Here is a 27,301-nt window from a genome sequence, read left to right as displayed (position 1 = left end):
AGTAGCCTTCACCACCAACAGCAGCTGCATGTTGCCAAGATATAGATACAGGAAAAAGGTAACAAACACATGACCCTGACCTCTGATAGAGTACCACTTTGTTTGAGTCTAGAAAGTGATATGTGTTTGGATTTTACTAATCATTGCTTTTGCTAAAAAGGACCTAGAGAGAAGAGGAAGGTTGGTTATCGCCCAGTTGGTTCCTTGTCACACACGACACTAAAGTTCTCTGCTGGTCCTGCTCCTGATCTGGGTCAAGGGACTCCCCTTTCCATTTGTTTTTATTCCCTAGAACCCCCTGCTGCCCTGGTACTCTACCCTCGACTGAGCGGCTTTTATTTTTCGTTCCAGGGATTGTTTCCAAAGACTAGACTTAATATGAATATCCATTAACAGAAAGGGACTCACAGACTGTGAAAGCTATCAAAGACATATTTGCATCTAATCCCTAAAGAAACCCACTCTCCCACCCCTTACAGAAGCAAGCAACCCTAGTTTGGCCCCCCAAAAAGATCTTACAACGAAACGGGGGAGGAAAAAAAAAACATCCCTGCCATCCCCATCCCCCAAAAATCCTCCCCTATTGCCCCCCAGACTATCTCATCCATTCCCCTACCGTTAGGCCAGACAAGACGAGACCAATTCTGTTGGGGATTATTTAGCTTAGTGATGAATAATGGATGACCATCTCCCCTCTGGTTCTCAACCACAGTAGCACCTCTCAATTGGCCTTGGCATGAAGCCATTCACTGGCCTGTCTGGATGGCTGCTTGGACGGCTGGCTGCCTACCCGACCCAGGAGAGGTGTAAGCTGATTGCAATATTGGGAAATTATGAAGTCTAAAGCTGTCATGAATATTTAAAAACGTTTTCCTAACAGATATATTTATATCTATATTATATACTAAAGAGTTAGCAGGTTTGGAGATACGTTATACAATTAAAAATATTTATAACATTTTATTTTCTTTTTTTTTTAGTTAAAATAAGTAGATTTGGTTTTGGTAATTTTGTATCTTTGACTTTCCAAACATGAAATTATGCAGTCGCCCAATAAATGTATATAGGAGCTGTTGCTGTTTGACACTGAGCAGAACCACAGGGGCACAAAGAGAGTGTTGGACAGAGCGTGGGAGAAAGGCCCGACATTGTACTTGCCCTGAAATACATGGAAGCCACTCTTCTTTTATTCCTCCTCTCGTCCTTGCTTTGCACTTTATCTCTTTTCATACGCTTTGCTCTCCATCTTATTTTCAATGAAGCACTCTGGGCCAGAGATGTCAGAGCCGCAGATACACACAAACACACACAGACACAAATACTAGGACACACCTGGGCATAAGAGTGCCAGTTGAAAGGAGACAAGTTCATCTAAAGGACCTAGCTAACAGTAACACAGGATGGGGGCCAGTCCCTTTGTGCTCCTCGTCTGCTCAGAGGCTTCTTAACCCTCACTCATCCTGTAGACGGACTCCCAAAGTGCGATTCAGCAAGATGTTTTTTTGGAGGGGGTCGGGCCTTCATTATTTGTGACCCCTTTTTGTCTTTGCTTTTCTTGTTTTAAGGCTTTGTTTGTTTGTTTCAATCAGGCTGTAGCATCTTTGAGTCGTTTGGCGGCAGCTGTGCCGCTAGGCGCTGCAAAGAAACAGCACAAGTTGAACACAATAACTGACAAGCTCTTTGTAAAAGAAGAGGCCCTACAATGAATTTGTCCCCAATAAATGCACCAGTTGCCATAAAGACAGAAATATTAAAGACTGACCTTACCAAGAATCTTAAGTAGCCTCCATCTGGATGTGACCACTGTTATAATTTCCCCTATGAACAGTGCCCAGATTCTCTGACCTACACTGTATCAATTACTTCACAATGGAAAATTGTGTATTAATTGGCAGCAGTGTATGTTGTAAATAGAGGATGTAACTGATCACAAAAGCAAGGCTGAGATAACTACAACTAAGATCTAAATGCAGTGCGACTTTGACCTTATACTAAAATAAGGAAGGAAAAATGGTAAAGCTAAATACATACCAGTTTAATAAACTGTACTGATCACTAATACAACAGAGGCAATGCACATTAACAGAGCACAGTAATTTTCAGCACAGTTGAAAAATAGCATAGAGTGTAACCATTAACTGAGAATTAATCACAGGAAGTGCTACAATTAAATATTACAACTCCAATAGATTAGCAATATAATATTAAGAGCACTTAGTGCAACTGTGCTGTCTCAGAACTGTTCAAACTACCCTTTAAACAGGTTGTACACATAAGGAAAAAGTCAACAACAAAGGCTCAATGCCTCAAACTGGCTGTATCAACCACACAACTTAGTTTCTGATCAGTAAAACTTTCCAAAGGTTGAAGGCTGAGGGAACTCAGTTAGCATTCATACTCAGAATAGCAGTTCCAATGATTCAATTCAGTTTATTTATATAGCAGCAATTCACTACACATGTCATCTCAATGTCATAAACTCAAAACCTTGGACCAAATATTCAAAGCAGACAAATCTGGATTAGTTTAAAACAAGTCTTCATTGAATACTCAGCGTGCGGCTGCTCGTCAGCTGGAGCGGATATACCGGATCCTCTGTAGGAACAGAAACTCAAGTCACTCACTAATAACGGCTTATAATAACTAGGAAAAAATAGTCACTGTCCTGGTTCTGAGTGGAGCTGATGCCAGCCGAAGCCTAGGGGCAACAGAGTCCTTAAGGCAATGTCCAAAGCCGAAGTCGTGGTGGAACCAAGTTCACAGACCAGAAGATCAGAGAGCCGATGAGGTATAGATGGGGGATCCAAGCCGAGGTCAGAAGAACAGTCCAAGTAAGCCAGTAGAATCCAGGAATCAGTCCAGAACAGAGCAGATTAACACACTCAAGGCACTTTACAGTTCACCAGATCATACAGTCAAATTGCTTCACAGTTTTCTATCTAAGGAAAACCAGTTGATTGCATCAACTCAGTGACTCAAAGGCAATCCCTCATGCCAAGCATGCTTGTAGCGACAGTGGAGAGGAAAAACTCCCTTTTAACAGGAAAAAACCTCCAGCAGAACTAGGCTCAGTGTGAGCAGCCATCTGCCGAGGCCGACTGGGGTTCAAGGAGACGGAAGCAGACATACAGAAAGAAGCAGATACAAAAGGCAACTTTAAAAGGCAGCCCGGTTCCAGGAAACACACAGCCAGGCAGACGAGCTCTGTGCCAGCTCCCACGTCCGAAGATGAAGAGAGCACATCCAGTCAATCACAGTCAGAGAAACAGGACTACACTGAAAAACAGGCCGATCTCCAACATCTATAAAAAAAAAGTGTTGTTGGAAGCAGCACAGCTGATATTTCTCTCCAGGCTGGTGTCACAGCCAAACAATAACAGATGAGGTGAAGCTACTATGAGAAAAAGAGGAGAGAGTATAAGGTTAGAGATTGAGAGTGGGAGAATAGAGATAGAATGGAACGATGAACGAATTATGAAAAAGGGGCCAATATGTTCTCCAGAAGTCTAAGCCTATAGCAGCTTAACTATAGAGATAGCTCAGGATAACCTGATCCACTCTAACTATAGGCGTATCAAAGGAAAAATAGGAAAGTTTTAAGCCTACCCTTAAAGGTAGGCAGGGTGTCTGACTTATTGACTAAAACTGGTAGTTGGTTCCACAGGAGAGGAGCCTGATAACTAAAAGATCTGCCTACCATTCTACTTTTAAAATCTCTACAAACCACTATTAAACCTGCAGATTGAGAGCGAAGTGCTCTGTTAGGGACAAAATGAACAACAATATTTCTGATATAACTTAGAGCTTGACCAGAAGCTAGAGTAGGAGAGATATGATCACTCTTTTTAATTTTCATCAGAACTCTGGCTGCAGCTTTTTGGATCAGCTAAAGGCTTTTAACTAGAGTTTATGGACTTCCTGATAGTAAAGAATTACAATAGTCCATCCTTGAAGTAACAAAAGTATGGGCTACTTTCTCAGCATCACCCCTGGACAGGATATTTTTAATTTTTGCAATATTGTGCAGATGAAATAAGGAATTTCTAGAAACCTGTTTGATGTGGGATTTAAATGACAGGTCCTGATCAAAAATAACACCACGATTTTTTTACTTTATTATCTGAGATCTGTTTAATCCCATCCAAATGAAAAGACTGACCAATCAGCTTCTTTTTCTAAGACTCTGGTCCAAAGACTATAACTTCTGTTTCTTCTGCATTCGGGAGCAGAAAGTTAAGAGCCATCCAGGCTTTTATATCTTAAAGACATGCCTGTAATCTATGTAATGGGTTAGCTTCATCTGGATTTATAGACAGATATAGCTGAGTATCATCAGCATAACAGTGAAAGTTAATCCAATGCTGTCTAATAATTCTACCATTGGTTGTGTTGTACCAGCTTACCAGAAGATTATAAATATATTAAATAACTAGAACTTGAAGTTAGTTAAATGGTTATTCAAATCAAGGGTAAAGCTAGTTATTTATTATAAGTTCAATGATTATAACTGTAATTTGCTAACTGACCAGGGTTTTAGCCGCTCTCCTAAAAGGGTTAGACTCCTGAATCTGGCTGTTAAAAATCCAGTTATCTTTCACCAATTTAGAAATTTAGGCTATGGCTCTTAGCAACGTTATTAATCACCAACCAAATAAGAGTGTCTCACGGATGCTACTGAAAGAAGAGTAAAATGAACACAAAAGACTACGGGTTAAAATACAATGGTACCTTTATTAACTAGAATCACACAGTATTATATCTAGTAATTAAGCAAAACTAAAAAACTACTAAAAATAAGCAAAATTAAAGAAAGAGGGGTTTAAGAGTTCATTCGGTCTGAGGAATGTTCGAAGTTTAAGGCTTAATGATTTGAAATTGTCCTTTGTAATAGCAGCAGATGAAATGTAAATAAGCCCTGATGCAGAGATGTTACTTGCAGTCTAAACAGTGAAGTTTCACTCAGTTTATGGTGAAAAATGGATATTGACTCAGGAATGCATTAAACTATGATGAGACTGAAAGACCTGTTAGCTTAGCTGACCGCAGGGGTTCTGGTTCTGGTTGGGTCCAACTGAAACAAAGAGAGGGTTAGCTCACAATGTAGCAGTTAGCATTCAGTTAAGCCCTTAAAACCATCAGCAGTTGAATCAGAGAGCTTCTTTCAAATAAAACCTAAATACAACTATCTATTCTACCTCTCTTAGCCCAAGCAGAGCACTTATAAGCATCTGATGGAAAGGAGGGGGAAGTTACTGTTTGGTCCATGGAGTGAAGGCCTTCGGCACGGTTTCAGTGTTCTGCTTCGGTCCACTTCGGCTGCACTTCTTCGGCGCTGCTCTATCCCTCCGTCTCAGGCGTTCACGGTCTGGCAGCTTCTAACGGCTCCTTTGGCGAACAGCGATCGGGCCCCCGTTGTTCGGCGGTTAGCAGAGCTGGATTAATTCTTCTTTCTCTACTGCAGCAGGATTCAGAATACACTGCGTTCACTTGTTTGAATCACAGAAAGAATAAAAACACCGCGTTCAGCTCCTTCTAAATCGCTGCAAAAAGGCAGTCTGACTCGGTCCAGCAAGCGCAGACTTCTCCAGAGGGATTTAGTTGCTACGTTGCATAGCCTTCATCTGAGAGCATTTTTGTCTAGCCGTAAGCAGTGCAGAGCCACCGGAAAATTGGACGCTAATATGGGAAGCTAGCGTTTTTACAATCTACGAGGGAGAGGTGTGTCTTTAGAGCGTTCCGGTTTCAGCAACAAAGTATCCAAACAGGAGCATATTTATAGTAAAGAGAATTGGTCCTAGCACTGATCCCTGTGGTACTCCACAGGTAACCCTTAAACATGAGGAATGTTTGTCATTAGCATGAACAAACTGACATTGATCAGATAGATACGATTTAAACCAGTCCAGTGCTATTCCTTTAATTCCTACACAATAGTCAGGTATTTCTAAAAGAGTATTTTTATCAACTGTATTAAATGCAGCACTGAGATCTAACAGGACAAGTACAGATACAAGTCCATTATCTGAGGCCATGAGGATTTCATTAGCGACTTTCCCTTTCCCACTCTGTGAGAATAGGGAATACTTCTTTAAATAACCTGGTTGGCTCTAACATGCAAGTTGAAGGCTTAGATGAAGACAATAGTTTTGCTAATTCTGAAAGTTCAACTGGATCAAAGCAGTATAAACCTGGTTCAGATTCTATGGCTACCTCAGATGCTGCTTCACCTTCCAGAGATAAACCAATCATGGTTAGAGGAGTGCTAATGATCTTATTCTTAATAAGCTCAATCTTATTTATAAACAAAATGTAACTGCGCTATCTGGTAATTATCTGCGAAAGTGAAGCCCCTCCCTGGGCTACCACCTTATCGTGGTGGAAGAGTTTGAGTGTCCCAATGACTGTAGGAGCTATGCTGTCTGGGGGCTTTATGCCCCCTAGTAGGGTCAGCCAAGGCAGGCAGGTCCTGTAGGTGAGGGACCAGACAAATAGCAGCCTAAAGACCTGTTATGATGAAAAAATAAATTGACCTAGTGTTCCCTAGGACAGTCGGGGTCACTCTGGTGCCAGGCTTGGAGGTGGGACACGCTGGTGAGTGCCTGGGGGCCGGGCTTTTACCCATGAAGCCTGGGCAGGCAAAGCCCGAAGAGGAAACATGGGTCCCCCTTCTAATGGGCTCACCACCTGTAGGATGGGCAAAAGGGGTCGGGTGCAATGTATGACTTGGCGTTCTGATCCTTGGCTGAAGAAGTTCACTCTTGGGACATGGAATGTCACCTCTGTGGTGGGGAAGGAGCCTGAGATAGAGCGCGAGATTGAACGTTTTCCGACTAGAGATAGTTGGACTACCTTGACACATGATGTCTTGGTGTCTGTACATTGGGATTCACCCCGGTGAACGAGAGGGCAGCCCCCCTCCGCATAAGTGTGGGGGGGACGGGTTCTGGCTGTTGTTTGTGCTTATGTGCCAAACAGCAGTTCAGATAAGCCACCCTTTTTGGAGTCTTTAGGGGGTACTGGGGAGTGCCCCTCCTGGGGACTCCCTTGTTGTTTAGGGGGACTTCAACACTGGGCAATGACAGTAAGACCTTGGGAGGTGTGGTTGGAAGGAATGGCCCACCTGACATAAACTCGAGTGGTGTTCGGTTATTGGACTTTTGTGCTCGCAATGGATTGTCCTTAACGAACACCATGTTCAAGCAAAAGGGTGTCAATATGTGCTCTTGGCACCAGGACACCCTAGGCCATAGTTCAATGATCGACTTTGTTGTTCTTTCATTTGACCTGCGGCCACATGTCTTGGACACTCGTGTGAAGAGAGGGGCGGAGCTCTCCACCGACCACTATCTGGTGGTGAGTTGGCTCAGATGGTGGGGGAGGACGCTTGTCAGAGCTGGTAGGCCCAAACGTGTTGTGGCTGCACTCAAGCTATCACCTTCACTGTCAGCTTTGATGATAGAATCCCCCACTATGATAACCCTGACAGTATTTAACACCAGATCAGATTGGAACTCTGAAAAGTCTTCTAAAAATTCAGAGTAAGGGCCTGGTGGACGACACAAAGTTACAAAAGAAGAGTTTTTTTTGCTTTGCAATTTGGATGAACGAAACTAAGGTTAAAATGTTAAAAAGAGTCATTCAGACTAAAAGATTTTTGATACTCCTCTTCCTAGCCCAGATTTTTCTGGCATGTGAAAATTTAAATTACTAGAAGGAGTTGCCTCATTTATGCTCACACATTCCTCTTGCTGCAGCCAAGTTTCTGTAAGGCAACATAAATCAATGTGATTATCATCATAAATCAAGTCATTAACTTGCAGAATTTTTAAAGAAAGTGATCTTATGTTAAAAAAAACACATTTAATCATTTTATCTTTTTCCCCAACTGGAATTATTTAAATTTGAATTTGTTTATCATGATTAACTCCTTTGGGGATGTTTTCTAATTTATTAGATTTTGGTCATGGGCAAGAAACTATCTGGATGGAGTAATAAGTGGGTAACAGTAGAGAAGCTGCAGGGAGGTGTGTTAAACTAAGGCACTGTTTCCTGGTCTGCACCCTGGGTTGTCAGGGTTTAGGAGGACTAATAAATCTGGCCAGATTCCTAGAAAGAAGAGCTGCACCATCAAGAGTCGGATGGATGCCATCTCTCCGAATCAGACCAGGCTTTCCGCAAAACTACTGCCAAGTATTAATATACACCACGTTGTTTTCAGGACGGCACCTAGATGACCAGCGGTGGAATGACAACATGCGGCTAAACATGTTATTACTGGTCAGATCAGGGAGGGGACTAGAGAAAATTACGGAGTCCAACATTGTTTTAGCAAACTTACACACCAAAACAACACTAATTTTAGTGACCTCCGATCAGCGTAACCGGGTATCATTAGCGCCAGCGTGAATAACAATCTTACTGTATTTAACCTTATCATTAGCCAACAGTTTCAGGTAGGATTTGATGTCACCCGTTCTGGTCCCCGGCAAACATTTGACTGTATTCCTTGGTGTCTCTAATGCCAGGTTCGTGACGATAAACTGCCAATTACCAGAGTGGGCTTCTCAGTGGGTGCATCGCTGAGCGGGGAAAATCTGTTAAAAACGTGGACAGGTTGGTGGTGACCAGTGGCCACAGATACACAACTACGCTCTCTGCATACCGTTACCTAAGCGCCTGGCTGCTCAGGAACTGTTGGAGGACAACTACATGGGGGGCCTACTTTACCTCCTGGATGTTCAAAAGCCTGAATCCTGGATTCTAACTCTGACACCCTTGCCTCCAAACAAAAAAGAAAAATAAACTATACTTATTACAAATACCATTATCACTAAAGGAGGCCATTATCAATGATGGCAGCTCCCACAACAACCTCGAGGAACAGGTTACTCACCCCACCATGAATTACCATTTTTATACAAACGGCAATAAAATAAAATACTTTAACTACAGTCCAACACAAGCTTGATTCGGATCTGCAGCTCAGCCCAGCCCATCACAACCAATCAAATTGGTTAAACTTAATTTTGCCCTTGACTGACCAGTAAGGTAGAGACGTAAAATGTATGTATTTACTGGCGGTAGTAAATAACAATTTTTACAAAATGCTACATTTGCTGTGTGTATTTTAAGCAAATATCTGTGTGTACTATATCATGTACTTTTGCAGTGTGTAAAAACTCCCAATATGTGAGTGTAAAACATTAACCTAATTACGTAATAGGGATTAATACTGCTTAAGGTGAAATTGTCTACGTTCAGCTGTATTTGAGAAAATGTTCAAGGGGCGTAGGAGAAAAGAGATATATAAATATAACCTGAGGGGTTACATGGAGAAATACATTTTTCAGTTCACTTCATTTTGTTTATTGATCTTACTGGCCACTTCATTAATTCAAAGGGTCCCAAAAAATATACCCAAGCCATCTTACCACCACCACTCTGGATGTTTGCATTTTATTATATTTTTAGCAGACCCAAGAGTTTTTTTAATTTTTTTTATTAATTTTCAGGATGGATTTTAATGAGTGTGATTATTCAGTTACCTGTGTGACAACAAATTCAACAATGCTCAGTTTATGATCACCAACTCTAGTTCCATCAGTTCATGGAGTCATGTTATTGGTTACTTTGCCTTTTGTACTAAAAAGCAATTGAACAGTTGTATCAAATGAAGGGCTGATGAATACAGTGAGATCTCTACTTGTTTAGCAGTCTTTGCTCTGAACAGTAGATCTAAAGAAGATTGAAGAATGGTAAAATGTGGCTGTGGTGAATGGCTTATTTGTAAGTGAAGGTAAGATATACTCTAAAATGAATGTATGTGCTTAAGCTCATCTGTAATGGTTATTACAGATTGGGTCAGGGATGCAGGTGAGTAATGATAAGTAGAGTCAAGCAGAAGGTCCAGAAAATTGCCTTGCTAATGCACTGGTATTACTAACATAGGTATAGGAAATGTGAAAGTGAACATGAAGCTATTATGTTGTCTCTGAAGACTTAAAGTCAGGTGCATGAAAATCTAGGATTTCTACAACATGTAACTGATGGTGGTGCACCGCTATGGCGAAATAAATGTTACTAAACCTTCAAACTGTTCAAAAAATATTTTAAAACAGTGAAAAGAATTACCTTTTGTATATTTATACACTTATTCCAGTCGTAAACATAATTTAAAACTAATATAAATATTACAAAGTGTTTAAATGTATTTTAGTTAGAAGAACCAAGCTAACTAGTGTATGAAGCTTGCTGGTGACTACAGTCACCTACACTGCTCCCAGTAAAGAAAAGAAAAGCCCCCAAAAAAACAATCCAGTGTTGCCAGCTTCCCATTTTTTCCAATATATTTCAGGACCTTTTAAGTCCCTCTTGCAACTTTTGAAGAAAAATGGATTAGAGACAAATCTACTAACTTTTCTCTCTGATTTTGGTAAGTTTAGCCACTTTATTTGAAAGCAGCAATTGTTTTACCATAACTATCTCAAAGGCAGCAGCAAGAGCTGCCGTGAGTCTTTCATTGGTCTCTATGTGCTGTCTCACAGGCACAGGCAGCTGCAGCTGCAGTCAGAGCAAAGAGACCAGAGAGGAAACCTGCTCAATTTTCCCACAAGTAAGGTGAATTTCGCAGGAGTTGAAAGATATCTAAACTTTTGCTTACACTCACATGACCAATCAGAGACTAGATGTGACTTGAAGTAAAGAATTGTGAAGTAACGCAGTGGTGCCAATTTTTTTTTTTTACTGAAATGATACTGATAGATAAATTATGTTGGTAGAGAACAAAGTAAGAGCAACACCAGTTGGTCTCCACTGCCTCTTCCTGCTCAGGTGCCTTCTGCCCCGGGGACGTCACCAATGCATCGCTGTCTTCCTCTGGCATCTGCTATTTGCCTTCAGAGCTAGCCTGGGCTTACCACCACCTCTTCACTGCTCTGGCTCTACAAAAGCTTGTCTCAGTGTGGCTTTTAGTAGTGGCAGACAATAGGACCTGTATTTTCATTAATCAATCAGTAAGTTATGTTCCTGATAGAAAATAAGATGAGCAACTTTTGAATAATAATACTGCAGTGTAAAAGATGTAGAACAGCTTTAGCTTACATTTAGAAAACAGCATGCCCAATTTTTTTGTAAAAATGAACTGGACATAGATGTAGAAGATGAAGAAGATACATTTGAAGGAAAATTTTAAGACACTAGCTTCTTTACAATATTACATTTATCCCAATCTAAATTTCACTGTTAGCCATTGATGAAACCATGTAATTTTCTACCAAAAATTTTCTTTTATGGAATTTATCCAATTACACATCATCTGCCTGGTAACCCCTGAAATAATGTGTAATACCACAGTTTGCAAGGCAAGCTTGAAAACATCCTTACTTTTGGGCAGATTTACAGTAACCCACTGACCCATCTCTGACCCATCTCTGCCTCCACAAATGTCCATGGATGCCATTTTGCAACACAATAGATCTCTTTTTGTGGAAGAGGGTCCTGTGATGCCTTGATGTCTCTGGAAAAAGATCATAAAACAAGTCAGTAGCAAAATTAGTAAAAAATGTTTTGTCTTTGAAATGTCAACCTTTAAACCCCTTCATATTTTAATACAGATTTTTCTTTTCAGGATTCTTTGTCAAAGAGTAACATGAGGCAGAGCATAAATGTGTTATGGAAGTAAATAAATAATTTTAAAATGTTTTAAATATTTGGAACAAATGTTTTCATTTGTTTTAAGCCCATTTAATTCTGATAGCTCTAAATTAAAACCAGTATAGTCACTTGCCCTCCGTAATTGCCTAGTAAAGTAAACTATGTGCAGGTTCTAGTCTGTATAAACCTTAGTATTCTGTGAAGGCTTCAAATATTTGTTAGGAGGCATAGGTGTGCAAACAGCATCATATGGACCAAAAACACAACAGGTAAATTGTTACAAGAGGATATCAGAAGCTTTGAGCACTTCACCACCATATTGTACAGTCTATCATATAAAAGGAAAGGGTATGTGAGTGCAAATAAGACATCAAACTCAACTGTATTGAATGAATGAATTCATATGAATTTATTTTAGACAATTTGACAAACAACAACAAACAACAATAAATGAATCAACAACATACATACAAAAGGGACTAGTTAACATCAACCAAACCAAACACCAATTTACAAACTAACTAAATACACCTGAATGTAAACGGAAACAAAATCCTCCACCAAATAAACCTGACGGTATATACAGCCAGAAAAATGACATTGATTAATGGCCAGTGGGACCCTGATGCTGCTGCATAGATCCCCAACTCAGGTGGGAGAATTTTTGCATGAAAATTCACATACCACACATTTATGTTAGGTTTGTATAAGAAAGCCTGAAGGACTCCTGTTTGGTAACATGTCATGAGGAAGTTACAGCAAACATGCAAAAGAAGTTGCTCTTTTTTACATGATACACATTAAGCTTTCTGAGTCCCATCCAAAACATAATGTGAGGTAAAAACTAATTGAGCATAATTCTAAGCACACTCACTCAAACAAGGGGGTGGCTGAATCATAATGTTGCAGTTAGACACAGAGAAGCTGGTAAGAACCGATGATAAAGTTTCTTATAAATAAGGCTCAGTTAGAGGCTGGAAAATGTGGTCAAACGTGGATGGAGGTTGACCTTTGCATTGAAAAATAGCCTAAACATACCTAACATACTGCCACGCCTGTATTATAATGGTTTAGAATACATTATATACATTAGTTACAAATATATGTGAAAAATAATTTACCTTACTGTGGATCTGCAACAATACTTCTAACAGCCATTTTCTTATGATTTGTTTTACCACACATAGGATGATGGCAATTGTCTTTGTCTTTGTCTTGGTCTCATACATACAGTTCTGATACTTCTGATCTTTTGTCCACATTTTGTCTGAAGAGACAAAATGTGGAAATGTTCAAAATGTATAACTACTTGCAAACCACTGTCTGCAATAACAATCTTTTGTATTCCCCCTGTTTTCTCCCTCGCCTCTCTTTCACTATGACACCCTTCCCCAAGTCTTCCGCTTTCATTGTTCAGATTCATCTTAGCATGTTTACTTTCTTTCTTCTCTGTGCGTTATCTAACTTTAACAAACTTATGTCCAAATCTGTCTTTTTCTTCCGACACTCCTCCTCCTTTTTTAAAACACTGGAGGGCAATGTGACAAACTAATCACGCTCCTTCTTCAAGCCCATTGCTGTTTGCCTTGCAGGGCCAAAGTTCACAGATAGAGTGAGGTTCCTGCATGGGCCAGGTGTTGACAGCTGAGATAAAGCAGAGACGCAAGGAAGTGGAGCTGGATGGGAGGGTGTTATAGGAGAGTAGTAATAGTGTGGGTTTTGTTGCAAACTCTTTTGTAATCTTAGAGAAGGCTTTGCTCCGGCTCAGTTGATGAAGATCACCCAAGTTCAATGTCAGGAACAATACCCTGGCTAACAAATCCTTCCACCAATCAAGCTATGCATTGCATGCATACTTCTACCATAGCACTCTTCCCGCTCTTACCTACTATCCCCTGCGCACCCTGTGTCCCAGTCCCCCTTCAAGTTACAATATTTGTCATTAACTTGTAGATGCAGACATCTTAAGGCTTATAATGAAGGAGTACTTTTATAATCAACATGTTCTAGAATCTGTGTTTGAAATGCTTCCTGGAAGTTTACTGTATACTTCCTAAGAAAGATGTTAAAAAAAAGCAAGAAGAGATAGCTGAAATATAGTTAGGTCTAACTAATACTAAAGCCATGGTGCTCTATCTGTGGTTCAAGTACCACCAGTGGTACTTGCAGTACTAATTGCTGCCATTATTGGTACTCAGAAGACATTTCCATAAAAATTATGTTTAAGGTAAATTCAATTCAAATTCAATTCCAAAATATTTTATTAATCCAAAAGGGAAAGTAAATGTTGCAATAACTGTTATTTTTTGTTGTTGTTATTTTTTTAAACAGGTTGTAGGTGTTAATAGCTGTAGGCTGGAAGGATCTTCTGTAGCGGTCTCTCTTGCACCAGATTGAGAGAATCCTCTTACTGAAGACACTCTGTTGTTGTTAAAAACAATCTTCTGAAGGGTATCTTTGAAGCCTTCTTCTTCATTCATGACCATACATCTATGCTATTATTCTGCTGGAGCTTGTTTTCCAGCCTTTTCCTGTATGCCTCCTTGTTTTAATTGTACTTCCCTCCTTGGGAAGAACAATGTGCTCCGTCCCTTCTTGTAGATGGCTTCACAGTTGTCTCCAGTCTAGTTTGTTGTCCCTGTGAACACCAAGGTATTTACACTCCTCCACCACCTCCATATCTTCTCCCATGATGTTGATAGGTTTCAACTTGTTCCTTTTACTTCTGAAATCTACAATAATCTCCTGTGTTATGTTGATGTTCAGATGTACTCAACTTCTTGTCCATCTTTGACCCACCCAATAATTGCAGATTCATCTGATTATTTCTACAGATCACAGGACTCTGTCTGGTACTGGAAGTCAGACGTGTACAGGGTAAAAAGGAATGGTGAGAGTACCATCCCCTGTGTTGCTCCTGTGCTGCTGACAACTTGATTAGATAGCTGACCCTTCAATCTAACAAACTGTGGTCTGTTTGTCTGATAGTCTTCCAGATACAGGTGATTGTTGATGCCTCAACCTGACTCTTCTGTAGTTTCTCACAAAGTAAGTCAGGCTGAATGGCGTTAAATGCTCTGGTTAAAATAAAAGAAAAGGATACTCACATTGCTCTCTGCCTTTTCAGAATGATAGTGGGTTTGTTGAAGCAGGTGTATGATGGTACCATCAACGCCATCTTCACAGCGATAAGCAAACGGCAGGGGGTCATGATAGCTAGTTGTTTGCCTGTTGAGATGAACCAACAGAAGTCTCTCTAGGACCTTCATGATGTGGGATATCAGGGCAACAAGTATATAGTCACTAAGGACTGTTGGCTGAGTCTTCTTTAGCACTGGAACAAGGCAGGAGGTATTCCAGATCAAACTGTCTCCAGGGTCAGACTAAGGTTGAAGAGCTGTAGAATCTCACAGAGATGCTCTGCACAGATCTTCAGGACTCTGGGGCTGACATCTTCATGACATGGTGAGCTATTATGAATCCGTCTGTACAGGTGCCTCTTTATTTGACTTCTATAGACAGACAGAGAGTCAATGGCAGAGAAGTTGAGGATGTCCATGTGACTGTGGGCATGAGAAAAAAACTAAGCTTTTTCCGGAACTAAATCTGTTGATGCTGAAATGTAATCAGTTAATTTGCTCTGTCTTTACTTCCATCTGTCTGATCATCCTTCTGCTTGAAGCCTGTGATCTTCTTCATTCCTGACCACACATCTCTGGTATTATTCTGCTGGAGCTTGTTTTCCAGACTTTTCCTGTATCTTGATCTTAATTTGCTTCTATATACTCCTCATTAACTCCCTTCTTAAAGTTTTTCTTGTTGAGCAATTGCTTCAGATAATTTGTGATCCATGGTTTATCATTTGGGAAGCATTTCACTGTTCTGGTAGGGATGGGATTATCTACAGAGAAGTTTACGTAGTCAGTCACACAGTCAGTCATGGCATTGATGTCCCACATCAACTATTTCCACTTTGGAAGGACACTGTTGAGATGACTATGGGAAGATTTTTCAGGTTATATCAGGATATCACAGAGCTGACACAAAACTGGCAGTAAGAACTTTATATCCCTTATGACCTTGGAACCCTTTTCAGATACCCAGGGGGTATCTGTGTTCACCTGGGTTAACCTTCAATGGAAGAATTCTGTTCTTTAACAGATAAGGTCACACAAATAAATAGGAATGAGTACTGTATGGTTTTGGTTTGTTGTAAAAAAAAACAACAACAACAAAATCGTTCATTTAGTTTAAAATGGCTATCAGTGTTACTGTTCTTTAAACCATATTTACAGAAATAGTATTTATCAGCTTCCAATAAAGGATAGTCATTTTTCCGAGCAGGTAAAAAAATTCAATAGTCTGTTTTTCTAATAGTAGGAGTTGAGAGATAAGGATATCATTATTAAAGTTTGCACCTCTCTGCGTCATCCTTCTATTTTTCTCTTGTTATTAATTTAAAGACAGAAAAAAACTCCAAGGAAAAGCTGAAGAGATCCTGCCCAGGAGAGTCGATGTGTTGAATTAACATTATAATGCCTCTTCTTCCTGTCTTGCTTCCAGGGCCGGCGATTGCTATAGGCCAGATAGGCAATTGCCTAGGGCGACAAATGTGTTGGGGGGCGCCCTCTAGCGTCGCCCTTAGGCTTACTTCCCATTAATCATAGAATTAGAAAAAAAAAGCGAATTAAACCGGTTATGAAGCGTCCGTCAGTTTGACTTAACCTTACGTATATATAAATAGTAAAATATGAACAAATAAATATACCACCGTTTTTTTATTTTTTTTTTCACATTTAAGAGAAAATCGGAGAAGATTCTGATCACTTTTCAAGCGCCCTCCAACCCGGAAGTCGTGACGTCAATCACTGCAGCACGTACACCAATATTTTGGAATGAAATTGTAAGCAAACAGATATTAAAAGTAAGTCTGGCACTTAACTTTGCTCGCGACTCGAGAATGGCTGAACGGAAAAGACTCCTCCAGCTGCTGCCGCAGTCGGCCCGTCTTCATCATCCACTCAGAGTACCACTGGTGAGCGCACACAGACTTTGTAGCTTGTCCGGTCAGTTACAAATATTAATTGTGAAATCCGTGTTGTAATCGAAAGCATACAAGCTAGTTAGCTTAAAAAGTAAATAAAGTTTCAGACGTGCTGCGTGATGATGTGTTCAGATTGGCTCAGTAAAATGACAATTAGGTTATCATGATGCATTCAAGTGTAACGTAAAGAAAACGGGAAATTATGTTTTTGGCGAGAAACATGAGTACGGTAATACAGTTGTATATTGCTCTATATATAATTAAACTACTGATGCCAACATTTATTAAAAATTACATTTAATTTAAAATACAATTATTTATTTGTTAAATATTTTCCTAATCACTAAAAACATGATGAAAAGTGACAGTAGACAATACATCAATCAACAATTGTGAAAATATATTCTAGTTAGTTTTATGTCATTTCGAAGTGGCCTATTACATTAGCCATGTTTATTGAAGGCTAGAAACGTTTTTGTTATGCTCACTTGTTAAGCAATAGAAGCAATACCAGTTCTGTTAAAAACATCATAGAATATGTGAACAAAAAAAAAAAACAACAACTTCAAACTTTTAATTTTGTAATGGTATTCATAAAAGCACTTTTGTTTGTAGAGGGTTAATCCTTTCTGTAATCACTAATCAATGTCAGAAATCAGGGTAAATATACCTGATATATTTTATTTAGAGGAAAATTTTGTCTATCTCATTTGTATTTTGGTTCAAATTATTTAATTGAACTGGAACAGTGGGGGGTGGGGTGTGTGTGTGTGTGTGTGTGTGTGGGGGGGGGGGGGGGGGGGGGGGGGGGGCGCAAAACTCAATCTCGCCTAGGGCAACCAAAGGGCTAGAACCGGCCCTGCGTGCTTCATATTTTTTCCAAATGGTTTTTCCCCATTTCAGCTTTCCATATCTCTCACATTCCCACTACCATGTTTATTCTGCGATTACAGCTGATTTAGACAGATTTTTCTATCTGGCTCGAACTCATCTCACAAGCATCTGTGAGTAGGGGAGGACTGAAGAGTAGCAATGGAGGGGCAGACTGCAGCTGTGCCGCGGCGTGGTGAAGAGGGGGCCTTGTCCAGGCTGCTTGGAACAATATAAAAGCGCTAATCACCTCAGACAGCTGACACCCTGTGCCTCACACATTTACTAACTGTATCCCACAGACACACTCATACATACACTGAGATCTGAGGATTGCCTTTGCAGCATGGAAGAAGAGGAGCTCTGCCCAGGCAGGTTCAGAAAACAAAGTCCCTGTTTTGTCTATGAAGTCACAGCGCTTCAGAATTCAAAAATGCTCTCAAATAAAGATACTTGTGTTAACTTCTAATAAGAAGAAAGCACATAAAGCAACTTCAAAGGAAGCTTAATAACATATAGAGGATAATTTCCCCCTTTGTGCATGATTGTATGCAGAAGAAAACACACATGGTTATCCTGCAACAAAAAACCCACATAATATATCGGGTGCTTGCACACTCTCGTGCATACAGAGACGCACACACACGTGCATACACAAAAGTGTCTTGGGGAATTTGACCTTTTCCCAAAAGCCTCCCTTTCCTGCCTCTGCTCCCCTCCCCCTCTGGCTGTGTGAAGACTGAAGGGGTCAAGGGTTAGGTTTTGGGGGGCTGAAGATTAGGTTTCACATGACTGAGCACCTTTGTTGGGGCAGGCCTGCAGAAAGGAAACGTCCAGGAGGGTAGCTCTGTCTGTCTGAGAGGAGAGAAAGAAGAGAGAGGGGGTGGAAAAGGAAGAAAGAAGAGAGGACGGCCAGACGGATGGAGGGAAGGATGGATGGATGGACCAGTGGAAGGACAAGGCTTTAGTTGAAGACTGGAGCTGAAGGGCAAGATCAAGGGAAAAAGTAGAAAAAGAGGAAGAGCAAAAAGAAGAAAGTGAGAGCGTATTAAGAGTAGAAATGAGAAAAGCAGAGTAACCTCATCCCAGAAATTCCTTACTCTCTCCTTACACTTCTTCTTTTCTTGACCATGTGGCTTCTGCTAGGAGCCAGCAAGCATCCTCAGTGGCCACGCCGATCTGCCTTGTGACCACACAGTGAGAAGAAAGTCCCAGCCAAAACAGTAAAATGGATCCCAGCAGAACCAACCCCCTACCCCTTTCCACCTCCTCCGCTTCCCTGGTCTCTCCACTTCACAACATCTGAGACATGGTCTACCCACCAGATAATATGCACAGCAACTGGTAGGGAAAGAGTTGGCAGAAACCTGGATTACCTCGCTTGTGAAGTATTACTTTAAATGTTTGCATGCGTGACTTTTTTTTGCTCTCTCCCCATATTCCCTACATCTCAGAATTAGAGAGAGAGATTTTAACGACGTGCAACAGCTTAAACATAAATGACTCACAGAGGTGGGACTGGTACGTCTGATGGCTTCCAGATAAGGTGAAAACTTTGACCTCCAAGTGAAAAAAAAAAGGGCTGGGGGCAGGAATGCGTTGAATATAGCACACACAAGCCTTTACTGAGAGAACATTTTCTGCTTTCAACTTGTATGATCACCGGTTAACCTTTTATTTCTTACATTTTGGACAACACATTCCTTAAAATAGTATATAGTAGTCTGTTCCAACACTGCACATGTTTGCTGGGGGTGGGGGTAACCCTTGCAGTTGTCTTTAGGATTTTACTGAGGATTGCAATGTTTGGCACCAGCATATGATTGGTCTATCATTTATGGGGTTTCTTTTGGAATGCTAACCGATTGGCTTGAAAGAGGTGGAGCAGAAAAGGCCAAAAGTTTCCTAAAAAGTATTGAACTGACCTTGAACCTTGGGGTATTGCATCATCATTTTATACTTTTTTTTGCTATACAGGGAATTACTTTTTATGTTTTCATATGATATTATCTGCTACTAGTAGCATCACTGGGATGGGTTGCACTCACATGCATGCAAATGCTCAGGTTGTATTAAACTTGAATGCATACTGTTTCCAAGGGGTTTCGCTGCCAGAGTTTATATAGACAGTAAAAAAAAAAAGGACCACATTATCAACACCCCATGACTTGTGTATGCTTATTCGTTTTACGTGCATATACGGCTCTGTGTGTATGACTATGCATACGTAAGAGATGGCAGGGTGTCTGTTTACTGTCCTGTGAAGAAAAATCTTAAGTTTACCCTTTGGCCTCTTTATGCCACTCTATCTCAGTGTCAGAAGGGCTGGACAGTAACTCAGCAATACATATTTTACAGCCTGTAAGCTGTTACCAATAAAAGATTTTAAGTTAGTGATTCTGGCAAATAACTAACTGAAAAACATATACAAACAAGCTTTCTTGTATTTTAGTATTTTATGGAGATTGCATATGATAAGCCAATACAAAGAAGTGAATGATATAATTTTGGTCTTTCTAACACATTTATACACTTCAATTAAGGCCATTTTAATGTTTGAAACTTGGATAAAACATCCTGACCTTAAGTTTTGGATTGTTTTGCTGTTGGAACGTAAACTTCCAGTCTCATTTTTGCCCTGCGTTTAGGCTTCTCCGCTCTTACGAGCTAACTAACACCACTCCATCATATAATACCATAAAAGCCATATTTGTATATCATATAATAGCATAATATACAAATATGCCTTTTGTAAATCATATTCATAGCCATTTCTTGGCAGATCAATTATATTCAGACACTGATTTTAAAAGCCTACTCTTTAATTATCCCCAAAGTTGGAATAATTGTTGGAAGAAAAATTTAGTATAGGAAAAGTAAAATAAAAAAAGTCCAAGCTCAAGGGTTATGAACACTTAATGCCAAAAGTATTGTGTACCAAATCAATGAATTCGTATGTTCATGGCTGCATGTCTTGACCTCAACCTTCTAGGGTACCTTTGGGAAGAACTAGAGCCAGGAGGGCAATCCTGGTTTCTAATTTTACTATGAAGTCATTAAAGCTAATGTGTATGTAAAAGTAGAGACATGGTGCAACACAAGAAGCACAGAATTCCAATATGTATATAATACATTTTATTATTATCAAGACAAAATGGCTGAGTGAAGAAAAACAGCTGAAAATAGAGTGGCATTTCCATAAACTGAAAACAATAACAAGAAACTTGCAAGTTGAGAAAAACTCATAAACGTTGGTCAATGACCTTTGGTCATTAAACAGAAATTAGGCCATCATAATTAATCAAGGAGGGAGAAGAACTGAAATTATTTTTGCAGTGAATCTGTTCAGAACAGAGCAGGTCTCTCTCTCTCTCTCTCTCTGTGTGTGTGTGTGTAGTCATAATAAATAATGTCGACCTATGCCAGGGGCCAACTTCAAGTTCAGTTCAGAGCAAACAGCTTGAAAGCAAATTCAGAACACAGGATTAAATCTTAAATGTACCTCAATACCAGCGGCATGACAGCATGTACCCACATTTGTTTGTGATTATACTCCTTGCATATGAGTTGTACCATCGTACCATCTTCAAATCAAAAAGCACCATGGTTTATTTTGTCTATATAAAAAAAAAAAAAAAACTTTTTCAGGTAAATATTGTACTGATTGCATATGACAAAATGTGTCTTTTTTTAACAGCTGGAATGTTTTCAGGTGATACATGATCAAAGACAGTAAAAAGTTGGCTACAAAGAAAAACCCAACAATAGCTTGTATTACTGCATATAAAATGGCAGGAGAGAACAAAAAATATATAAACCAACAAAAAAGATATGTACAACCACCTGTGTTTACCTCATTGTGGTCACCCCAGCGGGACTGCCTGAAAAGGCCATCATATGGCCTCTCACCCTTCGGGGAACACCACAGCCTTTTATTTTTCAAAAACATACTTTTTTACCAAAGCATACAAATTATTCACACTATATTATCCTGCCAAATTAGGAAAATATACGGTGGCAGCTTGTTGGGATTTTATTTTACTACAGAAAAAAAAGAGTACATTGAAACCTCTAAAGAGTACAGGCAAAACAGTTAAAAATACAGGCTCCAACATAAATACTATAAGTGCCTACGCTAAGTGAACATTAATTTCAAATACCATTCTAAATACAGGAAAAAAGTAGACCATAGATGTGTTTTGAACATAGGAACTTACAAGAGTGTGCATTTTCCTATGTGTTTTAGGTTCTCTCTATATATTTATATATCATAAATCTCTCCTCAATGCAAATTTTTGTTCAACCTGAAGACTTGTATCTATTAGTAAAGGCAAAAAGATGAGAGACATGTTTTTGTTTTTTTTGTTTGTTTTTTACAAAGTTCATTACATAGTGATCAGTCCTGGATGCTACCATGACAGATTAGAGAAACATAAAAAATAAAATAAAATTATTCAAAAACAAAATTTAAATAAGGTTCCCCCTAAAAATGCTGAGGTTTTACTTAAAACAGATAAAAAAAAAAATTTAATTTTACGACTATGAGCTTTATTGTGTCTATTGTTTGTATGGCAATTCCTGCATTTATACCTCCAAGAGCAAAACCCCTGTAGCTCTCAGAAGATGGCTAGCAAAGTCTCTTTTCTTTTTTTTTCTTTTTCTTTTAATAGTAAGCAAATACGCCGTGCTAATCTGTCAGCATAAGAGTGAGTTTTCCCTTGAGCGCCCAACTGTAAACTGGGAAAATTGAACAGTGCATGTAGGTGGTTCCAGATCTGGAATCTGGTCCTCGTTTTATACTCAACCAACTGTACCTCCGATTAGAGAGGCAGATACAGAATCCAAGGCAGAGTGACAAGTGCTATATCATCATCATCATCATCATTGACATGGGAAGGAGATTAGAATCATCAAAAAGAATAGCCACATTTAGGTCTAAGAAAAAAGAAAGAAATTGAACTTTTTAGTTACAAAAACTAGAAAGTACACATGTTTCGTTTGTCAAACTTGTATTATTTGCTTTAGATGTTTTTCAAAGCAAATTGTTTCAGATTCCTTCAGCGTCTTTCAAATTTAATTTGTGTGTAAGAACTCATGCTTTGATGCATTCATTCGGGATGGTTTCATTTTCTTTGCAATTTAAAACAAGCTCTTCGATTTTCTCATATTGTTTTGATATTCGTAGATAAAATTTGGAATAGGTCAAAAACATGAAGCAAAAAAAAAATGAAATCATCACTAGCTGAAAAGTTGGATTGGTGCATCTCCAACAATCATCCATGCCCATGCTTCCACATCCTGTTACCAAAGCTCCCTGTTACACACTTGCAAACCCAAACCTTAAGATGCACTAATCAGTTGGCCAGAGAACAGAATAGGCCAATTTTCCTTGATTGGCAGGTAAAACACTAAAGAATTTAAAAATGTCCCGCTATCCATTACAAACATAATGACTCCTACCATTTTATACACTAAGAAAAACAGCTTGCTGTGATGCATTTTCATTTGGATTCAAGACAAACTCCTAAAGTAAAGAATCGGCTGCACATCCTTTTTCCTCTTTTATAGGCTGTGGTTTGTACACACAAAAAAAATATTTTTATCTAAATGATATTTGGCAGGTCAGACTTAAAAAAAAGGACAAAAAAAGAACAGAAACCTGAAGTGGCCATGAAAAGCCTGATTGGTGCATCTCTACTTTTTAACCGTCATCTTGAGTTGCAAGAACTAAATCCCCCTTTTTTTTTTTATTTGAGGTGAAATTATAGCCAGAATGGCTAAAACAGAAGGAATATAAATCAGTGCTACTTACAAAATATTACCTGCACTTTTAAATTTTTTAAAAACAAAAAATTCTGGAAACTTTAAGAGCTTCATGTTGGTTAAAACAACTTGTCAGAGAACCTTTTTTGAGTTGTACCAAACACTTACACCAAAACCAAAAACCTCTAACTCTTCCTAAGCATGTTGCATGCCAGTAAACAGAATTGTAATCATGAAAAAATTAATATGCATTAATCAGGCAATTAAAAGATTTACCAGAAAAACACAAATCTTTTTTTTTTTTTTAGGTTTGTTTCAGCTGGTCCTGCAAAGTCTCCCCAAAAAAGCAACTAGGTTGTGCAGGTGCTTGATGCAAGGACCTGCATCTTCCCCATGTCCTGTAAATATCTATAGCTGAAACTCTGAGCTCATAGCAAAAAGGAGAATTATCTAATGCAGGTAAAATATCCAAGGCACTCTTTGTCGTCATGTCACACTACATTTAGTAGCCACAATGTTTGTAAAAGAACTATTTATTGGCGCTAGTGCCCAGCATTTTATAAATGACCCAATTCTTATTCATATATATCAATATATATATCTATAGATAGATATATGTATATTGATATGGATATATATCTCGTCTCAATGTTGCATGGAAAATCTTTCAGAAAGATCAGTTTAATGTTTGACCCTGCTTGTCTTGATGTTTTGACAATATGACACTGTCAGCTATGTTTGAACACAAAACTGTACATGATATGTAAAACAGTACATACTGTATGCAGCTTGGGTTATTTCGAACAGGGTTTTTTTATGCTGAGAAAATTTTTAAGTATCAACAGCAAAACATGTACAACCAAATCCTCCAACCAGGAAGATTTTTACCTTAAGTAGCCAAAACACACCAAGCATGCTGTCCAGTTACAAAAAATACAAAAATGTGTAAATTATTGCACAATAGAAAGGCTCAAAAAGTTCTGATGCAATAGTATTGCCCCAGTACTGGATCATGCATCAAGTTTTCTCCAAAAGTGACTGGAGAACAGGGCTGCACGGCATTCTGTTGTCTAACCCTGTTGTATTTTCCCCTTTGCTTAGTGGCTACATAGCCAGAGTTGGTTTTTAGCCAGGGGGGAGCTGAGAGAGGACTTTTTGCCTATTCAGTTTTAATGTCATTAGCCAGAGGGCGGTCACTGTGCCATTTCTTCATGTGTTTCTCTAGAGTGCTGTACACACTAAAAGGCATGTGGCAAATTTCACATTTGTACACATCCTTGCCCATCTGTCCGTGGGTTTTCATGTGACGGGTGAGTTTGGAGCTCTGGGCACATGCATAACTGCACAGCTCGCACTTGTATGGCCTCTCCCCAGTGTGGCTCCGTCGATGCACCGTCAGGTTGCTGCAGTTCTTGAACACCTTGCCACAAAATTCACAGGTGTCACTGCGGCGGCCATCCTTGGAGCTCGGTCGGCCATTTCCGGTGCCGCCGTGTGGAGTGCTGGCCCCACTGCCTGTGCCGCTGCGTCCTGAAGGGGCTCGTTCCCCATCGAGCTCACCAGGGGGAGTGGAAAAGCGCAAGCTGCCATTTTCTGATGAGTGCTCAGATGAGGAGGTAAAGGGTGATTGTCTGGAGTCCCCACCTGTAAAGTTGATGAAGGGGTCCTTGAGTTGCCGGGAGGCAGCATAGCCTGCTAACCACTGAGAATAGACATTCTCTGTGTTTGGGATGGTAGGGGTAGGTGGGTCTATATCCTTTTCTATCTTGATGCGTTTGGATAGAGGGCTGAGTGTGTCAGGACTGATCCTCCCACCCAGCAGCTTTCTAGAGAGGCTGTCACTGGACAGTCGTCCAAGGCCATTTATATTAGTGGTGGATGCATCATCGGTGCGGTCTAATTCAACAGCTGAGTCATCCTCAACGGGCTCTCGAGACAAGCTTCTGCGATGTGGATGTAGAGCATCACTGTTCTGGTGGTGGCGGGCCCCTTCCAGTCGCACACTGAAGCGATAGTTTTTCCTTCCCTCTTCTTCAACTCTGGGCTTACTGTCGATTTCCTCCTCCTCCCCTTCCTCCTCCTCTTCCTCCTCTTCTTCTTCCTCCTCTTCATCTTCCTCTTCTTCCTCCTCTTCCTCCTCCTCCTCCTCTTCATTTTCAGGCATAATCCCATTGTTTTCACTTTTGAACTTAGCCACCACTGACTTGAGTGCATCAGTGGCACTGCCCAGTATGTCACTAGTACCAGGTTCAGGTGAGCTGGCAGTTGATAGGCCATCATCTGACTTGACATTAAGCGCCAATGACTTATTCTGACAGTGTGTTTTCATGTGACGTTTCAGCTTGCTGGCCTGTGTGCAAGCATGGTTGCAGAGGTGACACTTGAATGGCTTTTCCCCTGTGTGACTTCGCCGGTGCACAATAAGGTTACTCTGGAACTTGAAGGTCTTCCCGCAGAACTCACAAGACTTTGTCTTGAGAGGAGTACCTGGCTGGACTACATTTGATACAGGATTAGGGGTGGAGCGGGACCCAGATGGGGAGTGGGAGGTGGAGAGGGGAGGTGTGGCTGTAAATGGAGGCTTTGAACCTGCCTGGAATGGCTGTAGCAGCCGTTGCATAGGGTTAGGTCTGTTAGGGGAGAGAGGGGGAGAACCACTGGTGGCATTCCCAGCAAGCTCCCTCAGACGTCTCGAGAAGTCCATGCTCTGAGGGGGTTCTAATGGCACTGAGTTCAGCCTCATCACTCTGTCGAAGGCGCTAGGATGATGGGTTGCCAGGGCAAGATCATCTGGGCTGAGATGGTGGCGAGGCGGTGGGCTAAATAATGGGGGGGTTCGAGGATAACGGCCCTCACGTGGTGTGGATGCTGAATCCCGGCCAGACCCTGATCCCGGCATCCTCAAAAGGCTGTAAGGGCTCCCATCAGCCAAGTGAACCGCATGGAGCGGTGGCTGGGAGGAGGCACAATCCCCCCCCATCCCAGGAGCGGCAGCTACACGTGGGGTAAGAGGGCTGCCAGGTTCACTCTCCAGATAGATGCGGAAGCCATGAGTGTTCTGGGCATGTTGGAGCAGGAACCAGGCACTGGTGAAGGGTTGTTTACATGTGGTGCAGGTGTAACTGCTTGGCTCATCTTTATCTGCCAAAAAAATAAACAGAGAAAAAAAAAACTTGATTAAAATAAAGCATAAAATGAAAACAAGGCTGCAGGACAATATATCTGTTTCTTTGTTTTGTTTTGATTTTTGACATTCAGAATTCATATTACCGTATACTACTTTGACTACAACTGTCAGCATAAAATGAAATTTCAGAAATATAGAAAAGAAAAACAGAGGAGACATTGTGAACATTTAAAAGAAATATAAATAAGGGTGGTTTAAAGGTGCAAATCACTAGAATGTAGAATTTGTAAAATGAAAAATAAATACATTCTGAACAAATTTATTTATTAATCTAAAGGCACATCTTATGCTGCCGATGGCCAATTTATACAGATCAGAAGGCACAGGAATAATTCAAACAGTAATTGACTTTCAATTGCACTTGTACACTGACCTGAGATCTGCTTGACAATGCATGCCTAATCTCGTTAAACACACTCATCTCCCCTCCAATACCTTGTTTACAAAATTAGCAATTCTAGAGTGGGACATGTATTGAATGCTGCATATTAACGACAAATACAAATAAGGGGTAACGTGTTAATAATTATAACAGTGTTTATCAGAAAGAAACACACATTCGCAGGAAATAAAAGCCAGGAAAGAAACTGCATCTGGGTTTTTGTGCGTGGGTGGGGTGGTTCCTTTGAAAACGCATTTCATGCATTACTTTTCTATTTCTGATATTTCATGCTTTATGGATTTATTTAAATCCTCTCAGGTGAATAGAAAACGAGAAGAAGGGGGAAGAAGAAGTGAGAGCTATGCAAAATAAAAAGCATCCACCACTTGCAAATGTGCTCCTC

General features: G+C 40.2%; 1 protein-coding gene across 1 annotated transcript in view; it reads right to left on the bottom strand.

Moving 5' to 3' along the window:
• Nucleotides 1–20,686: 20,686 nt before the first annotated feature.
• Nucleotides 20,687–27,301, bottom strand: part of LOC119787076 (B-cell lymphoma/leukemia 11A-like) — a 45,431-nt gene continuing 38,816 nt past the window's right edge. The window contains exon 3 of the mRNA XM_038290703.1: nt 20,687–26,470. Within this exon, the coding sequence (XP_038146631.1) occupies nt 24,489–26,470 (1,982 nt within the window). The 3' untranslated portion in view covers nt 20,687–24,488. The remainder of the gene's footprint in view (nt 26,471–27,301) is intronic.

The sequence above is a fragment of the Cyprinodon tularosa genome, unplaced genomic scaffold (genome assembly GCF_016077235.1).
Source record: "Cyprinodon tularosa strain WSP-4 unplaced genomic scaffold, ASM1607723v1 ctg287, whole genome shotgun sequence".
NCBI classification, from domain to species: Eukaryota; Metazoa; Chordata; class Actinopteri; order Cyprinodontiformes; family Cyprinodontidae; genus Cyprinodon; species Cyprinodon tularosa.
Note: the sequence above shows the minus strand (reverse complement) of the source record. Positions and strands in the feature narration are given on the sequence as shown.